Source organism: Caretta caretta, chromosome 11, assembly GCF_965140235.1.
Source record: "Caretta caretta isolate rCarCar2 chromosome 11, rCarCar1.hap1, whole genome shotgun sequence".
Lineage (NCBI taxonomy): Eukaryota > Metazoa > Chordata > Testudines > Cheloniidae > Caretta > Caretta caretta.
The window spans coordinates 39300395-39323933 of NC_134216.1; the positions used below are offsets into that span (position 1 = coordinate 39300395).

The 23539-nt window shown below is 44.2% G+C and overlaps 1 protein-coding gene across 4 annotated transcripts in view; it reads left to right on the forward strand.

The window, feature by feature from the left end:
• The first annotated feature begins 7 nt into the window (after positions 1-7).
• UBR3 (ubiquitin protein ligase E3 component n-recognin 3) overlaps positions 8-23539 on the forward strand; it is a 211114-nt gene continuing 187582 nt past the window's right edge. For all 4 annotated transcript variants that reach the window (XM_075117938.1, XM_075117939.1, XM_075117940.1 and 1 more), the window contains exon 1: positions 8-544. In XM_075117938.1, coding sequence (XP_074974039.1) covers positions 105-544 — 440 coding nt within the window. In that variant the 5' untranslated portion in view covers positions 8-104. The remainder of the gene's footprint in view (positions 545-23539) is intronic.

Consider the following 23539-nt stretch of genomic DNA (forward strand, 5'->3'; position numbering starts at 1 on the left):
GAGGCGCCGCTAGGAGGGGAGAGAGGGCGGGGGTCGGAAGCCCCAGAGCCGGGAGCCCGGCGCAGCCGTAGCGGCTCCAGCGTCCCAGGTTCCCAGTCCTCATCATGGCGGGGGCCGGTGCGAGCGGCCGGGAGAAGCGGGCCACGGCGGCGCGGCTGAAGGCGGCCCTGAGCGACGGCGGGGAGAGCGGGGCGGCGGCGGAGCTGCAGGCGTTGCTGGAGCGGGCGCTGGCCCCGGCCCCGGGCGGCGGGGAAGCGGCGGCCGAGGCGCTGGAGTGGTGCCGCTGCCTGCTGTCGGGCGGGGAGCCCTGGGAGGGCTTCGTGCAGGCGGTGCGGGCCTACGACCCGGCCACGCTGTGCGGCCTGGTCTGGACGGCCAACTTCGTGGCCTATCGCTGCCGGACGTGCGGCATCTCGCCCTGCATGAGCCTGTGCGCCGAGTGCTTCCACCAGGGCGAGCACGCCGGGCACGACTACAACATGTTCCGGAGCCAGGCAGGGGGCGCCTGCGACTGCGGCGACGGCAACGTCATGCGGGAGGCCGGGTGAGCCCCGGGGGGCGACCTGGCTGGGAGGGGAGTGGGCCGGGGGCGACGGGGCCTGTGGCTGGAGGCTGAGGGCTGGCACCTGCAGTCTCTGCCCTAGTGGGTGGGCCTAGGACTGCAGGTGCGTCGTTAGCCGGCTCCCAAGGGAAGAGGTAGCACAGCGGGTGGGAGTCGCTTTTTTGAGGGGAGGGTCAGGCGGGCGCGGTGATCTGCTGCTAGTATTTAAACGGAGGGCTCAGGCAGAAGTGTCACCCGTTAGCTTGTGATGGGCTCTGTGATTAAGGTGCGTGTGCCGCAAAGGGGAGGCCAGAGAACTGTGGGAATGTATTCATCTGTTTCCCCCTTTAAACCAAAATCCTTTCTCTCGCCCCGGAGGTAGGGAGTGCGAGGAAAGTAACCACGAAAATGGCTTTGTGGGTTCCACACTGATTGTGTATCTGTGAATCTGTGTCAAAGTAAAAAGGTGCATTTTTTAACAACATTGTCAGCCCTGCAGAATTGATCAGAGAGTCAAGCTGGGTTGTTTTCTTCTCATGCCCCATACCATCATCAGCAATATGGATTTTGCAGGCTAAATTCTTCCTCCAGTGGCAACGAGTGCACAATTATACAGGGACAGTTGTACAAACCCATTGCTTTCTGGTCTTTCTCAGATGTAACCGTTACTGTACATGGAAGTTAGTAATGAGTCTGATAATGCACAAAAAGAAAGAAAATTCAGCTCCATGTTAGCTGTGTTTGTTGAACAGAACCAAACAAGACAAAAAATGTCAAAATATTTTGTCAGTATGTATGATGAAATACACAGAGATCAGCTAAGAGTGCCATTTTGACATACTTTATTCTGAGATTATTTTACCCTTCAATTTGAATGCTGTTCATAACTTTTAAATCCTGGAGTCACTACCCTTATGTGAGTGGTGCGTGATTCACAGAACCCGGCTGGGCTCCAAGAAAAGTGAGTAGACTATCAAGGATCCTTCTTACTTTAACTAATGTGATTCAAGTTATAGTGTTGACCAGGCCTGGGTATACAGTCAGCGGCGGCTCTACCAATTTTGCGGCCCGAAGCAGTCGCCGCCTAATTGCCGCTGCCGCCATAGCTTGGATAGCTGGTGCCTGGAGCTGGCCCTGTATACAGTTATAAAAAGGGGAACGAGGTATGCCTTGTCAGAAAAGAAAGCAATCAGCCAAGCAGTAGTCAAACAATGGCTAATTTGTAGGTATGTCTTGATTATTGAGGAGATGAAAAAGATGGTAGTGGGGAAAGCATAATTAGAGGAAAAAAGTAAACAGCAATAACACTGCTTTTGGTTATTTAAATACAGAATGTGTACTGGCTGACTTCCAAAAGAATACCAATTGTTTAACCACGTTACTCAGAGTAAATACAAGGTAGATAGTATTCGACAATGTTATCAAAACAGCCATCCAGTCTCTTTCTATACAATTTTCAGACATGGCATCTGACAGTAACTTATAGGAATGCAAGGAATGTTGTAGCCACTCTCGAGTGAACTCTCACAGAAAAATGATAGAAGACAAAAACACCATATCACCCTAGGATGAACATGTTGCACAAAGGACTCTGCAGTCACTCCCTATCTGACCTCACAGTCCTCGTCCTCACATGAAACCTGCACAACACCTTTAAAAGGAAAGCCTGGGAACTCTGTTAGACGCCAAAAATCATGGACTTAGTAAAGACAATAGATTTATGGTTCATTACAACAGTCTGTAACCCACTAACCTTCCTTTTTCCTATGACTGTAGAGGTGTTACAACTGCCCACTTCACCTTGAATGGTCTCTTGCAACATTATGTTAACTCCTTACTTGTTCTACCTTGAATTTTAGCTGTGGCACTCTGAGTACCTTTCCCAGACCGGAAGAAAAGCTCTGAATAAGCCCAAAAGCATGTCTCTTTCATCAACAGAAGTTGATCCAATAAAAGATATTACCTCACCCATGTTGTCTCAGGAATGTAAAGAAACGTTAAAAGTTTCCCTTTCTCTGTTTTACATCTTTATTCCTTTTTATTTAAATAAATTAATCAAAATCAGTGGTGGGCGGCCTGCGGGCCGTATGTGGCCCATCAGGGTAATCCACTGGTGGGCCGTGAGACGTGCATGCACGGCCTCTTGCAGCTCCCAGTGGCCGCGGTTCGGCACTTCCGGGCAATGGGAGCTGCAGGAAGTGGTGCAGGCTGCAGGGATGTGCTGGCTGCCACTTCTCGCACCTCCCATTGGCTAGGAACGGCGAACTGCAGCCACTGGGAGCTGTGAGGGGCCATGCCTGCGGATGGTCAATGTCAGCAAAATGTCTCGTGGTCTGCAATCAGATTATCCTGATGGGCTGCAGGTTGCCCACCACTGATCTAACTAATTTTGTTCCTCTATTTCCTTTCTTTCTGCATTCCAATTTAGGGTTTTTTCTTATCCTGCCGTTTTTGATTTTTTGTTTTTGTTTTTAAGTTGTTTCCTGACTCATTCTTTTCCTATAATAATCTCCATTCACCTGCTCTATAACCTACAACTTTACTCAATAGTCTCTGCCTCTCTTATTATTTCTCTCTTGCTGCTCTTCTAGCCTGTCTCTTTCATCCCTCATTTTTTCCTTCTCCTGTTTTCTGTGAGCCCCTCCCTCTCTTCAGTTCCCATCAATCAGATGGGATGTCTTTCTCTTGCCTTGCCTTCATCTTAATTGAAGTATTAAAACCATGAGGTCAGTGGTCCAGCTGTTTTCTTGAGGCAGTCAGCTATCTCTACTGTTGGTGTCTCCAGTCTTCCTCTTCTGAGGCACTAAGGTGAGAGCACAAGTAACAGCTCCCCTTGGTAATGGGAGGCCAGAGAAAGAGAAGACTTGAATGGCATACCAATCAACAGTCCGTTTGTGACACACAGGGCAGGATTTTAGTGGGACATGGCCAAATTGAAAAACACATTTTCAGAATAGTTTTAAAGCAGTTTTTGGGTCAGTAACTTATCCTAAATTTCAGTTTTTATAATCAGTTTCCTATTTTAAAACTAATTCTCACCTGTGGGGAAATTGGTTTTATAAAGAAGAAAGAAAATTGTTGTTAAATCCACAGAGTAACCACATTAAAATATATATAACATTTCTCACCTGATTTTTCAGTTATAGCAATCTAAGGTGTTACCTATAATATTAGTTGATAGAAATAATAAAATGTAGACAAATGGGAAGGGGAAAGATGGATTGAGCTGTCATTGGTGGGGTAGGAGTAGGAACGATTGAAATTGTTGTGTGGGGCAGATCCCATTCTATGGGTATGGTCATTCCAGATAAAGCAATACAGTAGAACCTCAAAGTTACGAACACCAGAGTTATGAACCGACCAGTCAACCACACACCTCATTTGGAACTGGAAGTACACAATCAGACAACAGCAGAGATACATTCACACAAAAGCAAATGCAGTACAGAACTGTGTTAAATGTAAACTACTAAAATAAAGGCAAAGCAGCGTTTTTTTCTTCTCCATAGTAAAGTTTCAAAGCTGTATTAAGTCAATATTCAGTTGTAAACTTTTGAAAGAACAACCATAACATTTTGTTCAGAGTTACAAACAACCTGCATTCCTGAGGTGTTTGTAATTCTGAGGTTCTACTGTCTTTGTTTTGATTTTTCTTGAAAAGTACAAGAACAATACTGTGAAAGTGAGCTTCAGTTTGCTAATAAATACATTACAAAGTGCATTTTGGTACTTAGAAGTAGCCTGGTCTAAATATAAAATTTAATAAAATTATGAATATAAAATTTCCTCAGCTTAAGTAAAGATAGGATGATAAGCTGGTGCAGTTTACTGTACAGGGAAAAGCTAAACCAAAGTAAAACAGGTTTAAACTACTGTCAGAGTGTCCACATGCTAAGTTCCACTGGTTGAGCTGAATTGGTTTAACGTAGCACTTTTAGTAAAACTGGTACAATTTTGTGTGTATATTAGGTCATCGATACATAAGAAGTGCTGAGGTGTGCAAAGCTAAGATAGCAGCTTGGATTCATGCAATAGAAGTTGGGTTTCTAGCTTAACGTAAGGTCACTGCAGCCTAGGCTTCTATTAATAGCTGAGAGATTCAAATGTGGAACCTGCTTACAAACTTTGTCTGCCATCTGCTTTGCTCAGATAAAATTTTGTAGTTACTATCCATGAAAGACACAAGTATTGGTATTATGTTCCTCAGTTTTTGTGATTTGATCACCCATGTTCTGAACTTTTACTCAAGACATATTGACTTAGAAGAATGCTTTCTAATGCAGTCTTAGCGAAGTACATGATGATTTATTTATTGTAGTATAAATCTGTTTAGTTCACCATGTAGTGCACTGTCTCTTTAAGAGGGTTAATAAAAACCCAAATAAAATAGGCTGTGGTGTGGGAAGGGTGTATATAAATGCTTCAGTAAGGCTTGTATTTAAGATTGTAGTCTATTTCTTGCAGCTACAACAATATACAATTTTATAATAGATGTCTGTAAACAAGGAAGCTTGCATCTAGCATATGATGGGGGGGCTAATTTAGCTACAACTAATCAGGAAAGAGATCTTGGAGTCATCGTGGATAGTTCTCTGAAGACGTCCACACAGTGTGCAGCGGCAGTCAAAAAAGCAAATGGGATGTTAGGAATCATTAAAAAAGGGATGGAGAATAAGACGGAGGCTATCTTATTGCCCTTATATAAATCCATGGTATGCCCACATCTTGAATACTGCTTACAGATGTGGTCTCCTCATCTCAAAAAAGATATACTGGCATCAGAAAAGGGCAACTAAAATGATTAGGGGTTTGGAATGGGTCCCATATGAGGAGAGATTAAAAAGACTAGGACTTTTCAGCTTGGAAAAGAGGAAACTAAGGGGGGATATGATAGAAGTATATAAAATCAGGAGTGGTGTGGAGAAAGTAAATAAGGAAAAGTTATTTACTTGTTCCCATAATATAAGAACTAGGGGCCACCAAATGAAATTAATGGGCAGCAGGTTTAAAACAAATAAAAGGAAGTTCTTCACACAGCACACAGTCAACCTGTGGAACTCCTTGCCTGAGGAGGTTGTGAAGGCTAGGACTATAACAGGGTTTAAAAGAGAACTGGATACATTCATGGAAGTTAAGTCCATTAATGGCCATTAGCCAGGATGGGTAAAGCATGGTGTCCCTAACCTCTGTTTTTCAGAGGGTGGAGATGGATGGCAGGAGAGAGATCACTTGATCATTCCCTGTTAGAGTCACTCCCTCTGGGGCACCTGACATTGGTCACTGTTGGCAGACAGGATACTGGGCTGGATGGACCTTTGGTCTGACCCAATATGGGCATTCTTATGTTCTAGCACAGGGGTCGGCAACCTATGGTACGCGTGCCAAAGACAGCACGAGAGCCAATTTTTAATGTCTGCTGTCAGTGGGCCGGCAGCCGGGACCCTGGCTGGCAGGAGCCGGCAGACAGAACCCCAGACGGGCAGCGGGCTGAGCCGCTCAGCTCACTGCTGGTCTGGGGTCACGGCTGCTGGCCCCACTCAGCTCTCTTCCGGTCTGGGGTTCTGGCTGTTGGCCCCTTGCCAGCTGGGATCCCGGCCGCAGGCCCCGCTCAGCCCGCTGCCGGCCTAGGTGAACAGAACCCCAGGCCAGCAACGGACTGAGCGGGCCGGCAGTGTAAGATCAGCATTTTAATTTAATTTTTAAATGAAGCTTCTTAAACATTTTGAAAACCTTGTTTACATACAACAATAGTTTAGTTATATAATGTATATACTTAGAGAGAGCTTCTAAAAAACGTTAAAATGTATTATTGGCTCGTGAAACCTTAAAGTGAATAAATGAAGACTTGGCACACCATTTCTAAAAGGTTGCCGACCCCTGTTCTAGCATGACATTTAGGTGCTGGTGTGTGAGTCAAGTAGCTTATTGAGTTTTGAGATGTTACAGAAAACGTTAGGTTAAAATTTATAAATTGCTGTACAAATCTTTCATATCCATGCCATTTTCAGCATTTCTGATCTCCTTTATTACATAATGTTGTCATAGCCACTGCATTTGTAGTTCTGATAATACATCTTGGACTTTAGAAATGATCTATACCAGGATTTGAAAATTTACTTGGACACCTACTTGTGAGAAGATTAACCCTGCTATCTAGAGCAAGATTTCCCAAACTTTTAAGAGCCAGCAACCTGCTTTCAGACTAAAATGTTTTATGACCCTCTCTCCTAAGACGTCTAACCATGAGCAAGTGAAATTTCATCAATGTATCAGAAATAACTAATGAAGTTTTGAAAAGAAAACTTTAATTATAAAAGATTTACAAGAGTTTAAATACACTCCCAACTAAGTGTTATGGATGAGCCTGTCTTGTTGATGAAAACTGTCCCATCCAAAGTTGAAGTGGCTGCGGTGGGGGAGACTTAGGTCCCTTTCAGTTGACAGGCGACTGGAGGGACTTTGTTTTTATTACTACCACTCAAGAGAATGCTGACTGTTAGATACAAGGATGGAAAATGGAATGAGAGCTTTCAAGGTTTTTGTTACTAAAACTGAGTCCCTCTTCTTCACAGAGCATCACTAAGAACTTATGAAATATGAGCTATAGAAAGTCAGTTGTGTTTGTTTGCTTGTTTTGTTTTGCAGTTGCCCAGTCAGTTTTGCCAAGTAAACAGCCTCTGATTTATGTGAAGGAAAGCAGTCTCTTTCTGCTTCTCTGGGTCATCAGAAAAATAGTTCTTCAAATGCTGACCTATGAGTTCCTGATAGTTCTTATCTAGGTCTTTTTAAGGCTTGGTCTATGCTACAGAGTTTGGTCGACGTAAGCTGCCTTACATCGACCTAACTCCGTAAGTGTCTACGCTAGTATGTAGCTCCCACTGATGTAACTTGTCCACTACCCCGACTTAATAATTCCACCTCCATGAGTGGCGTAGTGCTTAGGTAGATGTAGTTAGGTCGATGCAGTGTCAAGGTAGACACTGCCTTACTTACATTGACTGTTGTAGAATATCTTCAAATTGAAAGGCAGCATTTTCCCATTACTTTTGAGAAGAAGAACTTCTAAGTTTTTTTGATGACTGTTTCTACTCTGACATGTATGGATAGAAAACTCACATTGTGCTCCTGAAGAGAAGAATTCAACTCATTTTGATCCCAAAGATGAGCAAGGTGAATTATGGAGCGTGTAAGTGAGATCATTCAGGAAAACTTGCTTTTCTGGCCTTAATTCTAAGAATAGCTAGCACTTTACCTTATGAAAGTCACCTCACTTAGGCATGAAAGAGGAGTTGCTGGTGAATAACACACAAAGAAAATTTTGCTATCTGCATTCTGGTCACTTTTCTCATTTGGTTATCTGACAAGAAAATATATCTGAGACCACCACCTAAGAATGTGGGTGTTTTCTCAAGTTAATTGAAATATTATTGCTGCTGTGATTGTCTACAGGCAATTTTCATATTTTGCTTATGTTTTTTTTGGACTTGTGCCAGGATTTCTCACTTATGTTATCTTGTTTTACTGTGTTTGACCTGTACTTGGTCAGACATTTCATTTTGCTCTTGTTTAATTATAGGCAGGGGCTGGTAGCATTGAATATTATTGACGTTGCCTGACACTTTCCATGATAAGACCCTGTTTTCAGTTCCTTATAACATTGGCAAATTTTAACTGTTAAGGCTGAAATTTTCTATCCTTGGTGTCTGTCTCAGGCTGAATATTTTTTGGAAAATTTCAGCCAAAGTGGTTGAACTGTTTCTGAGATTGAAGCTAAGGAAAACAAAGTTGTTCATAGAATCGTAGAGGATTAGGGTTGGAAGAGACCTCAGAAGGTCATCTAGTTCAACCCGCTGCTCAAAGCAGGAACAACCCCAACTAAATCATCCCAGCCATGGCTTTGTGAAGCCGGGCCTTAAAAACCTCTAAGGATGGTGATTCCACTACCTCCCTAGGTAACTGGCCAATGGGAGCTCTGGAGGTGGCCCTTGCAGGTGCGGGCAGCGCACGGAGACACGCTGTCCCCCTCCCACCAGGGGCACACACAGACGTGCCAGCAGCTGGCCGCTTCTGGAAGCGGTGTGGGGTCACGGCAGGCAGGCAAGCAGCCTGCCTGAGCCCTGCTGTGCTGCCAGCCAGGAGCCACCTGTGGTAAACTCCTCGCGGCCAGAGCCTACACCTTACAACCCTTCCTGCACCCCTGCCCCAGGTCAGAATCCCCTCCTGCACCCAAACTCCCTCCCAGAGCTTGCACCCCCTCACCCTCTCCTGCACTCCAACCCTCTGCCCCAGCCTGGAGCCCCCTCCTGCACCCAAACTCCCTCACAGAAACAAACTAATATAACAGCCTACTTCTTATCTTAGAACAGCTATTTTGAATTAACTTAACTATATTCTACATGTTTTAAGATTGAAATGTAACCACAGAACAGTTTAATGTTAATAGGCAAGATTAGTATAGCATTAATAGCCACATAAGAATGGCCATGCTGGGTCAGACCGAAGGTCCATCCAGCCCAGTATTCTGTCTATTGACAGTGGCCAATGCCAGGTGCCCCAGAGGGAGTGAACCTAACAGATAATGATCAAGTGATCTCTCTCCTGCCATCCATCTTCACCGTCTGACAAACAGAGGCTAGTTTTTCCTGATGTCCAAGTTAACCCCCCCTTGCTGCAATTTCAGCCCATTTCTTCTTGTTCCATCCTCAGAGGTTGAGAACTTTTTTTCCCCTTCCTCCTTGTAATAAACCTTTTATGTACTTGAAACTGTTATCAGGTCCCCCTTCAGTCTTCTCCAGACTAAACAAACCCAAATTTTTCAATCTTCTCTCATAGGTCATGTTTTCTAGACCTTTAATCATTTTTGTTGTTCTTCAGTGGACTTTCTCCAATTTGTCCACATCTTTCCTGAAATATGGTGCCCAGAATTGGACACTATACTCCAGTTGAGGCCTAATCAGCGTGGAGTAGAGTGGAAGAACTACTCCTTGTCTTGCTTACTACGCTTCTGCTACTACATCCCAAAATGATGATTGCCTTTTTTTTTTTTTAATACTATTCTCCAAAGCACGTGCAACTCCTCCCAGCTTGGTGTAGTCTGCAAACTTATAAGTGTACTCTCTATGACATCATCTAAATCATTGATAAAGATGTTGAACAGAGCGGACCCAGAACTGATTCCCGTGGGACCCCACTAGTATGTGCTTCTAGCTTGATTGTGAACCACAGATAACTATTCTCTGAAACCTGTCTCTGAGAACAGTTTTCCAACCAATTATGCACGCACCTTATAGTAGCTCCATCTGAGTTGTATTTCCCCAGTTTGTTTATGAGAAGGTCATGATAGATAGTATCAAAAGCCTTACTGAAGTCAAGATAATACCATATCTACTGCTTCCCCCCAGCCCCCATCCACAAGGCTTGTTATCCTGTCAAAGAAAGCTATTAGGTTGGTTTGACATGATTTGTTTTTGACAAATCCATGCTGACTGTTACTTATCACCTTATTATCTTTTAGGTATCTGAAAATTGATTGCTTAATTATTTAGTCCATTATCTTTCCAGGTATTGAAGTTAAGCTCACTGGTTTATAATTTTATAGGTTGTCCTCATTCCCCTTATTATAGATTGGCACTATGTTTGCCCTTTTCCAGGCCTCTGGAATCTTTCTCATCTTCCATGACTTTTTGAATAATCGCGAATGGCTCAGATATCTCCTCAGTCAGCTCCTTGAGTATTTTAGGATGTATTTCATCAGGCTTCATCAGGCTTCATTGAAGACTTCTAACTTGTCTAAGGCTATGTCTACACTAGAGCCCTTACAGCGCATTAACTGTGCTGCTGCAGCTGCACTGTTTTGAGGCCTCCCGTGTAGCTGCTCTATGCTGATGGGAGAGAGCTCTCCTGTCAGCATAATTAAGCCAGCCCCAACGAGTGTTGAATTCTTCTCTTCAGGGGCACTGTATGAGTTTTCTATCCATGCATGTCAGGGTAGAAACAGCCGTTTAAAAAAAAAAACAACCTTGAATTTAGTCTTCTCAAAAGTAATGGGGAAAATTTAGAGTAGCTTCAAATTGTTTCTAACTTTGAGGCAAATGAACATAAAAATGGCCACCCTGGGTTAGACCAGTGGGCCATCTAGCCAAGTATGTTGCCTTCCGATGCTGGCCAATGCCAGATGCTTCAGAGGGAATGAACAGAAAAGGCCAATTATAAAGTGATCCATCCCTTGTCATCCACTCCCAGCTTGTGCAATTAGATGCTTAGGACATCCAGAGCATGGGGTTGCATCCCTGATCATCTTGGCTAATAATCACTGATGGACCTTGTGGCACTATGACCCCATATTCTTCATAGAGATATTATGATATGATTATGGCATAACTATGATGTATTTTATATAAGAACGGGCATGTGACATATCATTGGAAAGGTTATAATTTACTGAATATGATTATCCTATTTGTATGCGTGTAACATTTTTGTATCTGAGGTTAGGAATATTGTCTATGCATCAATTACAAATGTGTTTACACCTGAGGAACGCCCACTAGACAGAATACAATCAGTCTAGATGGCTGTTTGGGAGGGGTCACAAGGTCTTTGAAGATGCTAATCTCCCACCAGGGAGCCTTCCTGGGGATGCTGCAAACAGCCTCTGAGCGCAGGTCTTCACTAGCAGTGTGGCTCGTGTAGGTGTAACATAGTGCTGGGAGAGAGCTCTCTCAGCGCTCTAAAAAACCCACCTCCACGAGGGGAATAGCTACATTGGCACTTTACAGGACTGAAACTTGCAGCGCTCGGGCGGGGCTGTGTGTGTTTTTTCACTCCCCTGAGTGAGAAGGTTTCAGCACTGTAAAGTGCCAGTATAGACAAGCCCTGAGATATGGCTGCAGGGACATGTGACCAAGTCACCTGGTACTGGACTCTATGATAATACTAGTGTCTTTCCAGTGACTGGGGGTGGGAATCAAACTGGGAGACAAAGGATTCCCACCATATGAAAAAACGAAGGCAGGAGAGTGACATCATCGTGGTTCGTTCTTCACTGACTCTCTGCCCAACAAGGAAGACTGCTGGAAACAACTGAAAAACAAAAGGAATGAACTAGGGGGAAGGACTGAATCCAGGCTAGAGGGTTGTCTAGCCTGTGAATGCAATATCTGGAGTTTTAAGTTGCAAGCAAGTGCAGTTTGCCTTCAAGACTCTCTGCAAACTGCCTAGAACAACATTTAGGGTGAGAATTTGCTGCTCATATCCAGTTTTGTTTTTATTTTATTTGATAGGTAATCTGCTTTGATCTGTTTGCTATCCTTTATACTCACTTAGATTTTATCTTTTGTAGTTAATACATTTTTTTTTGTCTAAAACCAGTGTGTGTAGAAATCATAATGTGGGGCAAAAAGCTGTGTATATCCCTCTCCACGTTGAGGGAGAGGGCAAATTTCATGAGTTTACACTGTACAGTTCTCTGAGCAGTGCAAGACGGTACAATTTTGGGTTTACCCTCTAGAGCAGGGGCGGGCAAACTTTTTGGCCTAAGGGCCACATTGGGCTTCCAAAATTGTACGGAAGGCCGGTTAGGGGAGGCTATGTCTCCCCAAACAGCCAGGCGTGGCCCGGACCCCGCCTCCTATCTGACCTCCCCACTTCTCACCCCCTGACGGCTCCCCTGGGATTCTTGCCCCATCCAACCCCCGCTGTTCCCTGTCCTCTGAGGGCCCCCGCGGGACTCCTGCCCCATCCACCACTCCCTGTCTCCTGACTGCTCCCTGCTGCCCCATCCAACCCCTCCTCTCATTCCTGACTGCCCCCCCACCCGGGACCCCTGTCCTATCCAGTCCCCCACCCTCTGACCGCCCCGACCCCTATCCACACCCCTGACCACTGCCCCCGAACTCTCCTGCCCTCTATTCAACCCCTCCACCCCCTTACCGCACTGCCTGGAGCACCAGTGGCTGGCGGCACTACAGCTGCGCTGCCCAGAGCACCGGGTCAGGCCGCAGCTCTGCAACTGTGCTGCCCGGCCGCCTAGAGCATTGCGCTGGCGGCATGGCGGGCTGCAGGGGAGGGGCTGGGAGCTCAGGGGCCGGGTAGGAGGGTCCCGTGGGCTGGATGTGGCCCGGGGACCGTAGTTTGCCCACCTCTGCTCTACAGGGGAGTGTGCACTTGAGTACTAGGCAATTCCCATGCAGAGCTGGTTTCAGTGTCTGTGTTTCTGCCGCTGGGTGCGTCCCTACCTGTGTGCTGGTGAAAGCGTGAGTCTGCTGCTTGTGTCAGCATTACAGGGTGAAAGAGAGCCCAGGCTGGTGGGTCAGGCAGGTTCAGTGGTACCCTAGTTCCAAGTGGCAGTCTGAAGGGGAGGAACCCATCACAGACCAATCCTCCATTAACTTATCTAATTCTTTTTTGAACCCAGCTATACTTTTGGCCTTCAAAACATCCCCTGGCAATGAGTTCCACAGGTTGAGTGTGCGTTATGTGAAGTAGTACTCCCTTTCGTTTTAAACCTGCTTCTTATTAAGTTCATTGGGTGACTCTTGGTTCTTGTGTTGTGCAAAGGAGTAAATAACAAATCCTTATTCACTTTCTCCACGCCATTCATGATTTTGTAGACCTCTATCATATTTCATCTTTATCGTCTTTTCCAAGCTGAACAATCTCAGTTTTTTAAATCTTTCCTCATCATTTTTGTTGACCTTCTCTGTACCTTTTCCAAATTTAATATTTTTTTTAAATGGGGTGACCAGAACTGGATGCAGTATTCAAAGTGTGGGTGTACCATGGAGTGTTATATGGTCATTATGATATTTACTGTCTTATTATCTCTCCGTTTCCTAATGGTTCCTACATGGTTAGCTTTTTTGACTGCTGCTGCACATTGAGTACATGTTTTCAGAGAACTATCCAGGAGATAATGCTATATAATACTTAGTCCTGCCAGGAGTGCTGGGGACTGGATGATGTGGCTTCCTGTGGTCCCTTCCAGTCCTGTGATTCTGTGAGACTGCCAATATCTTTTTCTTAAGTGTAACAGATAATTTAGACCCCATCATTTTGTGTATATATACTTGGGATTATGTTTTCCCGTGTGCATTACTTTGCATTTGTCAACACTGAATTTCATCTGCCATTTTGGTTTCCAGTTGATCTCACAAAACTGAGCCCTTTTAACTCTTTGCAATCTGCTGTGGACTTAACTATCTTGAGTAATTTTATATCATCAACAAACTTTTCCACCTGACTTTTTGCCCCCTTTTCCAGACCATTTATGAATATTTTGAGCAGCGTTTGTCCCAGTACAGCTTTCTGGGGGACACCACTATTCACCTCTCTCCATTGTGAAAACTGTCCATTTATTCTTACTGTTTGTTTCCTGTCTTTTAATGTGTTACTGATCCATGAGGTGACCTTCCCTCTTATCCCATGACTGCTTACTTTGCGTAAGAGCCTTTGGTGAGGGACCTTGTCAAAGGCTTTCTGAAAGTCCAAGTACACTATAGCCATTGGCTCACCTTTGTCCACATGCTTGTTGACACACTCAGAGAATTCTAATAGATCAGTGAGGCATGACTTCTCTTTACAAAAATTGTGTTGACTCTCCCCCAACAAATCGTGTTCATCTTTATGTCTGATAATTCTATTCTTTACTATAGTTTCAATCAATTTGAATTTAGGCTTACCTGCCTATAATTGCCAAGATCGCTTCTGGAGCCTTTTAAAAAAATTGGCGTTATAGTTATCCTCCAGTCATCTGGTACAGAGGCTGATTTATGTGATAGGTTACCTACCACAGTTAGTAGTTCTGCAATTTCATATTTAAGTTCCTTCAGAACTCTTGACTGACAGCTGAGTGTTGCTCTGCTTGATCTCACTCACTCTGGCCCCAGCCTGTCTTGTTGTTGTTGTCCAACAGACAGGAAACCTGACACGTTTATTTGCCCAGTTAGCTCTTTTATTTGTCCCAGGCTTTTGGGCAGTAGGATTTTCCAAATCTGAACCAATGTCGTATATAAATACAAAAATTTGAGAATTCACTGGATGTCCTTTAATGAATTGTCATTGCTTTAACATCTCATAAAATACTTGTCTGAGAATTGTTAGCATTTTTTAGCAAGTATTTTGCTATGTATGAAACAATGGAAACTAGGGCCAGTGTTCTTATCTGTCATTGCCTTGGCAATATCTAAGCAGATTGCATTACACCACTCCGATTGAAAATGAAAATCTTGATCCTCTTGAAATATAAGAATTATCTTACTGTGATTCCTGATATAGCTTTATCAAAGAATAAGCCTTCTTCAATAGAACCATCATAAACATGCTTCACAAATTATAGAAGCTGTGCTGGACGATGTATCAAGCTGAATTGCTAAATGTTCACTTTTTCTGCATTTTGAAAGTAGCTGCTCTGACTTCCTCAGTCATGTCACTGATATGTTGCAAAACGATGTTATTTGTCAGAATCACTGTTTTCAACTTGGTAGTTGATTTAGGCTTCGTAATCCTTGAAACTATAATGAATTGGGACGGACAAGATTTTCTGTAGAGGTGTGCACTTTTCATGATTGTGCAATTTGCAGAAACACCTTCTACCTTTATAACATCTTTGAAGGCCGTTTATCTGTATGTTCTCAGTTTGAATAATCCAAATCATTTTTTTTTTAAGGTTTTGAGTCCCTCCCCTCTGCAATTTTGTTTCCCCTGGGGAAATGACAGTTGTAAACAGTGACCAAACAGCTTTCTTCAAGCAAAGTATTATTGATTAGAACAAACGCATTTTAGAGAAAACGTATCTTAAAAACCATAAAATATGCTACATGCAAGTCTCTCCTACAAAGTGCTTAACCGTCTTTCATGTGGGGATCCTAATAGGATTAGCTCTAGATCAGAGGTGGGCAAACTACGGCCCGCGGGACTGTCCTGCTCGGGAGGCTAGCCCCTGGCCCCTCCCACACTGTCCCCCCTCTCCTGCAGCCATGCCGCAGCACGGGCAGCGCTCTGGGCGGCGGGGCTGCCTGCTCATGCAGGGCAGCGCGGCAGCGTGTCTGGCTCCAGCCGGGCAGCGCAGTGGCCAGGCATGCTGCTCTGAGCGGCATGGTAAGGGGGCCGGGGGGTTGGATAAGGAGCAGGGGGTCCCAGGGGGCAGTCAGGGGGCAGTTGGATGGGGAGGAGGTTTGGGGGGGTTCAGTCAGGGGATGGGGAGCGGGTGCGGGGGTTAGATAGGGGATGGGGTCCCGAGAGGGGGTGGTGGGGGGACAAGGACCGGGGCGGGGGTTGGATGGGTCGAGGGTTCTGAGGGGGGCAGTCGGGGTGGGAAGTGGTAGGGGGCGGGGGTCAGGCTGCTTGGGGAGGCACAGCTTTCCCTACCTGGTCCTCCATATAGTTTTGCACCCCGATGTGGCCCTCAGGCCAAAAAGTTTGCCCACCCCTGCTCTAGATTCTTACTCAGAGCTTCTGTGTCCACTTGTCTCCCTATCAGAGCTCACTGACACGCTCTGGATGCTCCTTAGTGACTCTCCCCATCCCTCCCATATTTTGTAGAGATCAAGAGACTTTTAAATTGTTTATAGCCCTCTAGCTTCTCACTCTGCCAAAACAGCTGTGTCACTTCAGCCTCGGGCCTGGAAGGATGCCACTGTCTTTCAAATGTGTGCTTGGGTGTTCTTATCTGGAAAACCATTGTGTTGCCTTCCTGTAAAGATCCCATTGAATTTGTGCATTATAGGTGTATAATAAACATTGTTACCCCCAATATTTAATAACTTCCTGTTGGAATTAATAATATTTGAAATTATTGATATAGGAAACCACCAAACACAAGTTTAATAATAAATTCCTTTATTAAATCCAAGGACCAAATGGTGTTTATACAATTGCTCTAAACATGTCTAGCATCCTAAAAATAAGCACTCACTACATCCAATACAGTAACAAAACATTTATTAGTATTTGATCAAGATACAAGCCAAACCCAGAGTACTTAGGCCTATACTGATCAGCTCCAACATGGTCAGGAAGGTAATAGCAATGAACCCTTTAAGAGTTTACTTTTTATACCCTTTTATACCCTTTAACAAACAAATGATAACATTGCCAATTACTTGAGCTAAAAACCAGTTTGAGACAGTATGCTCTTATTTCCAGTTTTAATCCAGATAAGATTTACAACCTCCTCTTTTCCCAGTCTTTCCTCTCCTACTTCTTGCTGACCAACAGTGTTTTCCATTGCACCTGAGTTCAAATAGGCTTTAATGCTAGTGTGTAGGTTGAGAAAGGCTTTGTTGGCTCATTTTAAGACGGATTCTCGTAGTAGTGACTGCAGATGGTTTTAAATAAAACAATCAGTCAGAGGCCTTTAAACTTCCCCTTATCTCATTAGTTATTCTTTGAACGAGACATCCTCCTTACTTCATTTCTTCTGGCCTAATAACTCATTATTTTCAAGGCCTTTCCTTACAACACCGATATACAATAAAAGCTTTTTTGTCTGGCATGTTGGGGAATGGGGGGCTGGACGGGGGATCCGGTAAGTGACAAATTCCGGTTAACTAAGAGGGAAGGGAGTTCGGGTGCAAGAGGAAGTGCAGGGCTGGGGCTTGGGGCACGGGAGGGGGTGTGGGATCTGGGAGGGAGTTTGAGTGTGGGAGGGGGCTTGGGGCAGGGGTTGGGGAGGTGTGGCAGGCAGCTCTGCATGGTGTTCCCGTCCTGCCCCGAGCCCTGGCTCCACAGCTCCTGCAGGCGGAGGCAGCCACATCTTCGAATAGGAGCAGCAGGGACAAGTTGCCGCTTGTGGGGAGCCACCCAAGGTGAGCTCTACCCGGATCCGGCACCCTGCACCCCCTCCTGTGCCGCAACCCCGGACTCCCTCCAGAGCCCGCACCCCCTCCCACACTCTGAACCCCTTGTGGCTGTTCCTCCGCCTAGGAGCAGCAGGGACATGTCACCGCTTCCGGGGAGCCACGCAAAGCCAGATAAGGAGCCTGCCGGCCCCGTTCCAACCGGACTATAAACCGGAGTTTCTATGAAGATTAGAAATGCTGGTTTATAGAGCTTTCTGGTTGGTACAAGGACGGATAATACAGCTTTTACTGTATTTCCTTAATCAAACTTAAAATAACTCGTATTCTTTAATTTCATATTTGTCTTACACTTCCCTTTGTTGAACAGGTCACATACAGTGTTCATAATCTTATTACATACCAACTCCACATTTATCAGAGTACTTAATATATGTATTTAATGAAGCTGATACTATTTCTTACATAAAGAAAATCCAGGCATACACACACCAATACAGGTATTCTACTGATTTAGTTGGAGAGTCTGTAGCAGGGTGCTGCATGTGCTCTCATCATGTACTAGCCTAGGTTGAAATGCTAGCTGGGATTTTCAGGTTCCAAAAATGTGGTGGCCTTAAAGTGTCACAGAGCTATGGGGCTTACATGGTATGTTAATTTTTTATCACTTCTTGAATTATTTTTTATAGGGTCGTGACCCAAAGTTCAGGAAATCTTGAAAAAGAGGCTGATACAAAAAGGGGGGGGGGCCTGGTGACAAGACTAACACTATACCTCCAGTCCTAATTTTAGACGAGGGAAGGCCACCAGGATGCTCTTCCTCACACCTGCTTATATTAGCTTCTGGTTAGTAGGCACCAATTTTGAAATTCCCTTACTGCTTGTAAAGGAGGAGATGCTTTATGTCTCTCTTCCATAAGCCTCCTCCTGAGCATTGCTCTTCCAGTCTTTACTTCATGGTCACGGTTCTTTTATAATTCTAATACCTGTACTTTTGCTCCATAGCTTTCTCAATTAGTAGCAGAGTGAAACAGATTCTGGTCAGTTTTGTGGTTTCCTGGAGAGTCCTGAATAGCAGAAATGAAACTTATCAGATATGTCAGTTTCATCCCCCTGCCTTTTGAGAAAGCTGTGAACAACAGCACAGGTACAGGAGTAGGCATTCTCCAGACTCGGAAGTCAACATTGCGTTGGTTCACTCTTGGAAGGTTATCTTTGCATCTGAGGACTAGAAACTTAACTATTTTAAAAATGACATCTTAAATTCTGCAGAAATTGATGGCTTACTGTACTCTCTTCTCTAGGGTGGACTTGCTGCTTGCCACCAGTGATTGGGCAAAGGGACTTATTCAAGCCTATACAAAGCACAGTTAGTATAGCATCCTAATTTACCAATATAACATCTTCCACTTCTGATGTAAAAAGATGTATCTAGTGCTGAAGAATTAAGAGTAGTTGTCATAAAGTTAAACAGTGAACTGTAAAACATGCAAAGACATTTTGAATAGCTATACAGAGAATGCTTTAGACTAAAGAAAATGGGGGGAAATGCAGTTTACAAGAACTCTCAGGAAGTATTGCGGCAGTTAAGAAATGCAGAAAATGTATGCATTTATTACCTATGTAGGGAAGATGTGCATGAAAAACCAAATTATGCTGTGTAAAAGCTTTTTGAAATTAAGTGCTTAAGAGAATTTCATAGTTGGCACAACATACAAACTCCTTTTTTAAGCTAGTGCTTAGTTGTTATTTGCAACTTGTCAAACTATTCAGTACAAAAAGTACTTTGATTAGTTTCCAGTATAGCATCTTGTTAACAGTGCAATAAACAGAATGGAATTTTGTTATGTTTATAAGGTTTATTTTTGCATTAAAAGGCAGTCCATTTAAAACATCACGCTATTTTACTTTATTATATGCAACACCTAACGTTACTAAAACTAAGATAAAATAAATGTTTACTCTGTTTTTCTGTTTCATTTACTCTGTGCTCCTGGCTAGTGCAAATTCAGTTTGAGTAGTTTGTTTCCCCCACTTGTTTGTGTGGGTCTTTTATGCAGAACATACAAATAATCCTTATTTATTTAATTTCTGGTAGTGCTCAAAAGCTGTAATCAGGAACAGGGCCCATTGTGCTAGGTGTTGTACAACACACTGGAAAACATGGTGCTGTTCCTAGCATGTTTATAATCTAATTTGAAACAAGTACATGTGACAAACACTAGGAGGGGAGGGGAAGATGAAGGTAAAATAATAACTAGATTACTTAACTGCATGATTGTATGTCTGGCTTTGTGGAATGCAGCTGAAACTGGAGACAGTGCAATGCAGTGAGGAGGGCTGCAGTGATAAGAATGTCCAGGACTTGCGAAGGTGTGCCCTGGCTTTGGCTGCAGCTGCTGCTGTGTGTACTGGGGAGTTTAAAGACTTGTCCCTAGCAGACTAGTAGACAAGTTGGCTTAAAAGGCTTCATGATGGACCTGTGCTACCATGGTCCACCTGTGGTGGGGAGAGACTGGACAGGCCCTGCACTTGCCCTAGCTCCCTATTCTATATATTTTTGCTGCTCTGGCAGTTAGGGAAACTGGAGTCTTTGAAGCTCCTCCACCAACTGTCCAGAAGAGAATGCAGAGGAAATTGCCTGATTGCGGTGGGGGTGGAGAGGGGATTTATTGGGACTTTAATGTGATTTGTAAAACTACCACAATTGTGGAGACTTGGGCAGGTGTCCTGCCTGAAATTGCTTTTGACACTTAGTTTTTAAATTGACAAGGAAAAGTCAAAGACAAAAAAGGCAGGGTAATATGAAAGGTTGTGAAATCAAATGATCAAGTCAAAAAATCCTAAAGTTAAGGTTTCTGATGAAATGTTAACATGATCATGTTGATGATACATAGTATCTCTTGTTCCTATTTTATTTTTTAAAGGTGAACTTTCATACACTAATTGCTATTGCATACCATAAACTGTATTAGGTGTGAAACATGGCAGAGGGAATTGCAGGGAAAAATCTCGATATATTGTGATTATAAATCTGAGAAAACATTGTAACTGAGGTTGCATGGCATTTCCATGGTAAACCTCTGTTTTCGTTAATTATAACTTTCTCAAAAATTCTTTCAGCAGAAGCTTTACATGCTTGGTCTTAGCTCAAGGATGTTTCCGGAAAAGGTATTTGAAGGCGTAGTGCAAAGATGAACCTCAACAAATTACTGGTGAAGGGAATAGGGACAGGGAAGGACAACAGCGTTTCCCTTTGTCTTTGGGTTTGTAATCAAAAAACCAAACCAAACCCCCTACCGTCAATTAAATGTCTCCAATAAAATGGGATTTCCACAGCTCTGACTAATGAAATGGCTCTTCCTAACATACTCACATTCTCAAATATGATTATCAGAGAATTTATAGAAGTAAAATATTCACAAAGGAAAAATCATGCAGCATAAGACACATAAAAAGTAATATATTTTCCTATCTAAAAACACATTATTTGTAGTACTAGAGTGTTTTGTAATAATAGAAACTAGACCTGGAAATGACCTATTAGTTAGCTAGTCTCTCAATTTTCCAGTACAGAATTTTACTTTTCAGTGTGTTTTCTGTTGCCTCACTATGGCGGAAGATGCCGTAAAATATATATTTGTATATGTTGTCTACCTTAGAGGCGGCTACTTCTCTAATGCCTTATTACAGCACTTGAGACGACTAGCTGCAGTATTCTTGTCAGGTCCAGACACTGGAACTCTTGGACTAGTGGCAGGTCCAGGATGTGGAATATACTCCCTTTCCTAGTGTATCGGAATACAGTTTTGATCGTCTTCAGGGTGTTTTGAAATGTTTGACTATTTAGTCAGGCATTTGCTTAACTGATGCTCCAGCCACGGGGCTCTTACAGTAATATTGGAGAATGATTATGGAATAGCCTAGTCTTCTGTTTTCCCAGTGAATCTAGTGTACATGTAACCCATTGGTGAGTTTCAGAGTAGCAGCCGTGTTAGTCTGTATTCGCAAAAAGAAAAGGAGTACTTGTGGCACCTTAGAGACTAACCAATTTATTTGAGCATAAGCTTTCGTGAGCTACAGTTCACTTCATTGGATGCATTCAGTGGAAAAAACTGAATGCATCCAATGAAGTGAGCTGTAGCTCACGAAAGCTTATGCTCAAATAAATTGGTTAGTCTCTAAGGTGCCACAAGTACTCCTTTTCCATTGGTGAGTATAATAGGTCCACCTCTGTGTTAATTAAAAGAAGGTATGAATAGTTGCAGAGCCCTGGCTCTAGCCGTAGAAGCTCGTGCTTTTAGTCTTTAGGTTCCTGGTTCAGTTTACATGGTGTCTGCCAAGGCACACATTTAAAAAAAAAAAAAAAAAAGTGATCCCGTGACAGGTCAGGAGATCTGTGAATAGTGAATAGGATCAGTATTTCAGCATTTGAAATACCAGATGGTGGTAGAACAAGCTTTCTGGAACATGGGTAAGAGAAATGTCTTGCAGTCAGCACTATAAACCCAAAGCCTTCTTTAACTTGTTTTATTTTGAAACCAGGCTCATGTGTTTAATTTGCTTTCTAGATTATCTTAGATTAGATCCAGTCTTGGTCCTGATTTTTAAAGATAACAATGGACTGGACTAGATGCAGGGGTGAAAGTAAGTCTAGGGACTTACCGGTACGGGGCTGGGCTGGGGCTGGCTTTGGCCTCCGGAAGGGGCAGGGCCTTGGGCAGAAGGGGCGGGGCTGGGGGAGGTTAGAGCCAGCCTTGGCCCACCCTGTACCGGCAAGTGCCTCCTTCCCTCTCCCTAGGGTAACAGCGGCAGCCGGGGGCTCTGGCAGCGGTTTAAAGGGCCCTGGGCGGTAGCGGTGGCCAGAGCCCTGGGCCCTTTAAATCATCCCTGGAGCCCCACCGCCGCTTCCCCAGGACTCCGGGGATGTGGCTCCTGCTGCCACTACTGCCCCGGGCCCTTTAAATTGTCCCCAGAGCTTGCCGGAGCCCTGGGGAAGCGGCGGCAGGGCTCTGGGGACGATTTAAAGGGCCCAGGGCTCGGCCGCAGCTATCGCCCCGGGCCCTTTAAATCGCCGCCCCAGCCCTGACGCTACACAGTGGCTCCAGCAGCGGGGCTCTGGCTGCTGCTGGGAGCCTCAGGCCCTTTAAATTGCACCCGGGGAAGCCGATCCACCCCAGTACGGCGGACTGGCTCTTGCCGGTATGCCGTACCGGGGCGTACCAGCTTACTTTCACCTCTGACTAGATGTAACTAAGGACCACTCCTCTCTGGAGCAAGGACCTATTGTGATCTTCACTGTCTGATGTTTTCCTGCTGTTATTTAAGATGTTAATCTTAAATTATAAAGCAGAGTATCAAACACCTGGACTGGGGGCTGGGTCCATCTTGCATTTTATGTTTATGTGCCTATCTGGCATATTCAGAGTGCAGAATCTAAGCTTTCTTTTGATAAAAGGGCAAGTTTGTGGTCCCCAGGAGTGCAAAGATAACCTTGAAAACATGAACTGAGTGTAAACTGGTGTGGTGTGGTCTTTGGGCTTGTCTACACTTAAAATGCTGCAGTGGTGCAGTTGACATGATGCAGCTCCACCACCATAATGCTTCAGCGAAGACCCTGGGTTCTCAAACTGGGGGTCGTGATCCATCAGGGGATCATTGAGGTTATCATGTGGGGGTTGCGAGCTGTCAGCCTCTACCCCAAACCTCACTTCACCTCCAGCATTTATAATAGTGTTTAAATATAAAAGTGTGTTTTTTTTAATTTATAAGAGGGTCACACTCAGAGGCTTGCTGGATGCAAGGGGTCACCAATACAAAATTTTGAGAATCACTGGTGAAGATGCTACCTATGCTGACAGGAGAGCTTTTCTCCTTGGCATAGGTGATCGACTTTCCTGAGAGGCGATCGGAGGAACCCTCCTGTTGACATGGTGCTGTCTATACTGGGAGTTAGATCAATATAACTGCATTGTTCAGGATTGTGGCTTGCTCCTGTAGACCAAGCCTCACTGAATCTACAGACAGCTTGAAATAATGGCTCTGAGAAGTGTGATTTCCCCTGCCCCCATTATTCTCTTTGGAGTGGTAACTCTAAAGACTAATGTTTACACTCTAAATGTCAGCATTAGCTGTTTAATTGCTCAGCAGATGGGATGAAGGAAGGGGTAGGAGTAAAACTCAGGAGGTGGAAATTGAGAAG